This window comes from Frankliniella occidentalis, unplaced genomic scaffold (assembly GCF_000697945.3).
Source record: "Frankliniella occidentalis isolate FOCC.00 unplaced genomic scaffold, Focc_3.1 Scaffold69, whole genome shotgun sequence".
Lineage (NCBI taxonomy): Eukaryota > Metazoa > Arthropoda > Insecta > Thysanoptera > Thripidae > Frankliniella > Frankliniella occidentalis.
This window is the reverse complement of record NW_026267199.1, coordinates 836,814-842,899: the sequence shown is the minus strand read 5'-3', so window position 1 is coordinate 842,899 and position 6,086 is coordinate 836,814. Positions and strand designations below refer to the sequence as shown.

General features: G+C 54.9%; 2 protein-coding genes across 3 annotated transcripts in view; one reads left to right on the top strand and one right to left on the bottom strand.

Moving 5' to 3' along the window:
- Nucleotides 1-6,086, top strand: part of LOC113203919 (uncharacterized) — a 25,762-nt gene that overhangs the window by 14,725 nt on the left and 4,951 nt on the right. The window lies entirely within an intron of this gene.
- Nucleotides 41-3,621, bottom strand: LOC113203918 (uncharacterized). The gene is made up of 8 exons (XM_052268435.1): nucleotides 3,453-3,621; nucleotides 2,373-2,416; nucleotides 2,076-2,283; nucleotides 1,451-1,903; nucleotides 1,150-1,371; nucleotides 692-906; nucleotides 389-567; nucleotides 41-196 (listed from the first exon to the last, which is right to left on the bottom strand). Exons 1-8 carry the CDS (start codon nucleotides 3,467-3,469, stop codon nucleotides 74-76), a joined length of 1,461 nt encoding a protein of 486 aa, XP_052124395.1. The 5' UTR covers nucleotides 3,470-3,621; the 3' UTR covers nucleotides 41-73.

The window sequence follows — 6,086 nt, the reverse complement described above, 5'->3', positions numbered from 1 at the left end:
CGGGTCGAACAAACATCCACTAACTATCTCTCATTTCGGATAAGTTTTTTGGTAACCTCTAAAAAAAAGAGTCCTACGTACGAATGAAAGACTGCAGCTTGTTGACCGCGGTGTCCGAGAGGCTGGTGATGACGTCGTCGGACATGGTGACGGTGATTGGGTTGTTGGCGCCGTAGAATTTCGAGAAAGCTTCCGTCTGTACATGAACCAAGCGTTAATAGACAACCCGGGAGTGAAGAGAGAGTGAAGGTGTGCACTTAAAAAACAAAGGTGCCAAGTCCTACTTTTCACCTTCAAAGGCACTAAAGGTTTAGTGCCTTTACAAAAGCACTAATTTTTAGCACTTTTGGGGCACGACTTGGCACCTTTGTTTTTCTAGTGCAGTTACCTGGGCGTCCAGCGCCGTGGTGGTGGCCACGTCGCCGATGCGCTCGCGGCGTAGGCAGGCGCGGGTGTTGCGGTCAAACACGCCGCGCTCCGAGTAGTACATGTCGAGCAGCTGCGACAGACGCAGGTTGGAGCGGGAGCGGCTGTACCAGTCGTTGACGTTCGACCCGAGCAGCATGCCTGCGACCGAGACAAAAATACGTTTTTACTCTGCAGATACGTGGCGAATAAGGCGCGGTGTTTTTGTGCAGCTCCAAAATAAGAGAGAAAGACTCGCGCGTTCGTGCGACAGAACAACCCTCACCGTCGATGCAGCCGCGCACGTCGGCCTCGCTCATGGCGCCGTCCACCGGCTGGCTCAGGTAGTACTTCTTGGGCTCCAGGGTGGAGGTCCAGCCCGCGGGCAGCCCCACCGCCATCCTGGTGGGGTCCTGAGGACCCTGCAGCAGCGCCACCTGCGCCAGGTCCCCGGAGAACGTCGCCGCCCACTTGTTGTTGATGGAGCCCAGCGTGTCGGCGCTGCGGGGACAGAGTCGTAGTCAATCTTCACACAAGCCCTAGTTGTGTGGTAGCTCGGGTAGCTCGTAGCTCACGCGCGACGCAAGTATACCCAGCATGTTGGAGAGGTCGAATCCAAGTTTACAAATTTTAATCTCCGCAACATTATCTCATTTTTTCTTCACTTTGTCCTCATCGACCCTTTCATTGGGCAAAATAGTTGCACACAATATTGAACCCGTCAACAAGACATCGCGTGTTTACCTGGACATCCCCGGGCGGCTGGCGCGGCTCGTGAAGTACTTGGAGCGCTGGATGGCCACGGCCAGGTCCCTGGTGGACACGGTCTGCGGCACCAGCCCGGCCGCGATGCCGGCGATGACGGTGCCCGCGCTCACAGCACCCCAGGGGGTGAACACCACGCCGCCCTGGATGGGGCAGCGGCTGTGCGCGTAGTTGGTGTACTTGGCCTTGTTCACCTCCGCCCTGAGAGTTAGAGAGGAGGCAGAGGGTTAGCGCAAGCGAGGCGGGGCGCGGTAGGCAGGGGAGGGTGTGGCGGACTCACTCCAGGGTGGGGTCCAGGATCTCGACGTCCGACTCGAGGCCGGCCGCGGCCTCCCTGCGGCTGCGGCGCGGGCCGCGCGTGGACTGCTGCGGGTAGCGGCGGCTGTTCCAGCTCACGCCCGAGCTGTAGCCGCCGCCGCCCGGCTGCCGGTAGCCGGACGCGCCGCCGCCGGTGCTGCTGCCGCTCACGTCCGTCTCGTAGTTGCGCAGGTTGCTGCACTCCGAGTCCTCGTTGTTGCGCTGGATGTCGTCCACCGTGGAGGACAGCATGAAGTGCAGCGCGCACTGCTCCGCCGTGGTGAGGCTCGCGTTGGGGAAGTTGTACGCGTTGCCCGGGATGAGCATCTTGAGCAGGATGGTGTGCCGGAAGAACTCGGGCCCCGCCGGGGTGTAGGGGATCACCCCCTCGGAGGCCATGGTGCGAGGGTCACGACGGATGCCGTCCTGGCGGAACCTAAGCACACCTTAATGTTTAACACTGTCGCTATTGCACGTACAAATAAAGAAGTGTATTTCCCTAACCACGAGTCAGAAAACATAGCGAAAAACGTGTTTTTGTTTTTTTTTGTTTTTGTTTTTTGTGATCAAGGTATAATTTGGTGATTTCTATCCGTCGTCCGCCTCACCTGTGCGTCAGCTGCACAGCCATGCTCCGGAGGTCGAGCCGGGTGTAGGGGGAGTTCTCCACCTTGCGGATGAGGTCGATGAGCTGGCCGATGCCGAAGGTGGGCAGCGCGTCCCCGGACAGCAGCGACGCGTTGCTGTAGCACTCCACCAGCGACGGCGAGATGGTCATGCCCGCGTTCTCCTGCCCGGCCACGCACCAGAACGTCGCTGCGACACCAAAGGGGCGTTTATTGTCACGTGGGAAAGACTCCCCATTGCGAGGGTTAACTACTTATTATGTATTGTAAATGACTTACCAACAAATACTAGGAGCCACGAAAGGGACGGCCTCTGCGGCCATCTGTCAACGGAAGATAAATACGAGGGTAGAGAGTATGTTCTTTCACACACAGTCCCCCCACCTCCCCTTTTCCTCGTACACACACACACACACTCATTCTGGCTTCGCCCTATCCATATTCTCTCCAAGACAAGAAAGTGAAAACTGTTCCGTCTGTCAAAGGAAGTTTGTACGCCGGTCAGAGCCGGAATCCAATCAGAACGAGACCAACGGAACTGAAGGTGTCTGCGGGCGGGGGGCGGGAGCAGCGCGTGCCCGAGTGCATGCGCATCCTCGTGAGACATCGCTGTTTCCGGTCAACAGGATGTGATTGCATTTCCGGTATTAATAGGATTGTAATACACGTCACCGCGCTGAGGGTTAGTCATGCCCCCCCATTGGGCGCGCCCGTTCCCCCACCCCTCCCCCGCGAGCGTCTTATCGGCCTTATCATATCGCACCTGTCCTCACGCCGGGGACGCATCGCCCCGCCAGAGTAGGCTAGCTAGGTCGCTCGCCTAGCATTTTTATTTTACTCCCGTATTTTTCGATCAAAACGGAGTGAAGAGGGGCTAGCCATTTTGTTTTGACTGGAGCAGATGAATACACTGTCATGTTAAGCCATAGAGGAGCGCCTTCCAAAGGCTATCTGCACATGAGTCCGAACATGAGTCGCGGCACATATTATGTCCACGTCCCCAAGTGAAACATACTAAGAATAAATATCAGCCGCTTTGCTTGGTTGGTTTATTTTTTCGATTTTTAAAACAAAATACCCAACGTAAGTTTATTTTGAAAAGCTATCAATGTTGCGGCATACATACCACGAAATGAATACGATAATGTTGCAAACAAGTAACTGCGCGTCTGGTCAAATAGTGCACCCAGAAAACGATATTCTTGATTTTAGAATGTGCACATTCTAATACTATACTCTAACTGGATCCTATGGATATGCATGCATATAATAAGTGTGCGCCACGTTTGTAAGGAGAGCTTAATAGTCAACGAGACCGTACTCGTAAGTCTAGAAAAAATTCAAATTTTTTACACTCACCCTTGACTCGGGAACATGCTGATGACGACCAAAAAGGGTAGATTACAATCCCAAAGCACTCTCACGTCTCACCCGCGCGCGCTCTATATAACTTGCGGCCTGGGCGGCCCGGTCCTCGCTGCTCTCCGCGCTCAGGTGCGCGACTGGCCCTGCGGCAGAGGTGCAGCCCGCGGCGCCCTGCCCGGCCCTGCCCATCTTATCTCTTTGTGCCCCGCGAGGAGGGAGGCGTCCGAGAGATACGCCGCCGGCCGCGCCAAAAGCTCTGCGGCTGGCTGGCCCGACCCACAGCAGGGGCCGGCAGGACCGCGGCGGCGGACGCAGCCCGGCGATGGCGAGAGCTTGAGGCAATATCTTCCGGCCCGCGGCGACGTGCCTCATCAGCCGCCATGTCATCGGTCCCGCCCGCACAGCCACGCCCTCTATACGGCGGGGTCATCCAGGACGACTGGGGGACTCTATTCCAGTTAGCAGCCACCCGTCCGTCGTCTCTTCGCTACTTGGAGAGGGGCCAAGACACCACCAACCATTCCAGTTTTGTCCCTCCTCGACCCCATAAAGTGGTATTGAGAGTCATCAGGCTCTGTAGCCGCGAGACTCCGGGGCAGGCGACGGGGGCTGATTTAGCGCATGGACGTCGCATCCTCGTGCTCTCCCCCCGCCCCCACCACCAAACCACCGAACTAGGAGCCCCTTCCTTGGGCCTCGGGGTTGCCTCTGCCCCGTCTGCAGGTGCATTTAACTAATTTGGCACCGGACTCAAGCATTGGACAAAAATAATAAAAAAAATACAAAATGGGGTGGTACTTTTTATTTCATCCCACCGCAGGACGACTTCTGAGTTCGTAAAGGGGTCAGCCGAACCACACACAAATGGTAAGTTATTTTTCGAGGCAGAGTAATTAAATGATTCCCTTTGTGTAAACTATGCTCACTGTTAGCTTTGTCGAAATGGTGCTAAATGGGTACGTGCAGTGAGCGAAATACTGTTGTTGGTCTTTTGCAAACGGGTATCAACTAGTGGTTGGGGTGCGGGCTTTCACAGTTAAGTGAGGGTGTTATAGCTTTAGCTATTAGTGTAATCCCTTAAACAATCAAACAACTGCCCACTAATTAATATGATTGGGAGCGTCCGATATCATTTTACTCGAAAAATAGATCTCCTAAACTGCAAAAATAGTTTCTTGCATTTCAACACCTGCTCTTGAATGCCATTAGCGTCCTCCATAAAAGTACCTACTGGGAAAATTTTTAACCGTGTATAGTCGGGTCAGATTAAGGTGACTCTGGCAGCCGGATTTGGGACCAACTTTTATTTTTGGCCACGATCGGGGACATCCCGGACGGCCGGTAGGCGCCTGTGGATAGGACGTAGGCAACCCCGCGGAGCTCGCACGTCCAACACGAACGCCTACACGGACGTCCCTGTTTGTAGCTACACGATTGTAGCTACAGCCGACAGGGCCCGAGTCAGCTTAAACTGAACCGTCTATAGACGAGTTCATTACTTCCGCCAATGCTAGAATATCAACCAGAAGTAAACAGCGCTAAGAACTAAAGAGAAAACGAAAGATATCAATGCATATCCGAAGCTCTCGCCTTGTCCAAGCACTCGGAGGGACAGGGGGCCGCGAAGGGCCCGATTCAGGAAAGCACTGCCTACCCTCCAGGCGTTTTCAGCGAAAATCATCGACCCACGCCTAGATTGACGCGGCGTCACTGCTCAGCTCTAGAAAGGATTTATGAACCTGGGGTCAAAAGAAGCCTAAACCCAAATTCCCCGTCACGACAGAGGCCTTAGAGAGAATCCGTGGCCTACCTCCCAGGCGTCCAAGCGACAACTCGTGTCGCGGCGACAAGTGGTAGTGGACACGTCCCTGTTCATGGACACAAAAATGAGGTCACAAATGGGGCAACATACGATATCCGACGCCACCAGCCACACGCCCCTTTTGTAGCTAAACAGTTGTGGCTACAGTCGACGTGACCGCATGCAGCTTCATCCGAACCAAAATTGTCAGCCCTAAGATCAACTCCCGGGCGGGGCAAATTTTTTCTTTGTCGCTTTTTGTCTCCGGTTTATTAAGCAGGACCGAGCTCAAAACTCGACCCCGAAAGAGCCAGCTGGTAGCCGAGCGTATTAAAGCGTGATCGTTGGCAGATCGAGGGGATGGTCGGTAGTTCGAATCCCGTCCGCGATTATTTTTCCTGCTCTGCTGGCCAAGTCTCTTCGGGCGTCAGTCACAGCTGAGATGTGCATGTCTCCGTAAGTTGTCCTCCGTACCGTCCCGTCGTGGCCGAGTCGGTGGCGTCTGGCCCCAGTATGAACCTGGTCACTGGTTCGAATCTCGGCCGGGTGATATTTTTCGCGCTCCGCTGGCCATGACTTTACAACCGTGCGGCGTGATGGGCTGGTACTCAAACAGTCGCTGGTTCGAATCTGGTCGACGGTACCCTTTTGCCCCTCTGACGGCCATATGTTTCGGGTTGTGAGCCACAGCGGAGATAAGCTTCACCCATTCAAAAGCCTCAGCATTGGCTCAGTTGGTACAGCGCGCGTCCGAGACGCGGATGGTTGTCGGTTCGAATACTGACCGAGGCTCATTTTTCCCTATTTAGTAGTTTGCGGCGCGGGCA

Bases quoted from the DNA above. Each gene is read 5' to 3' on its own strand.
- LOC113203918 (XM_052268435.1), bottom strand. The intron at 907-1,149 runs GTAAACACGCGA...CTGTCCCCGCAG, and splicing joins AGCCGCCCGGGGATGTCCAG to CGCCGACACGCTGGGCTCCA. The intron at 568-691 runs GTGAGGGTTGTT...TCTCGGTCGCAG, and splicing joins CGTGCGCGGCTGCATCGACG to GCATGCTGCTCGGGTCGAAC.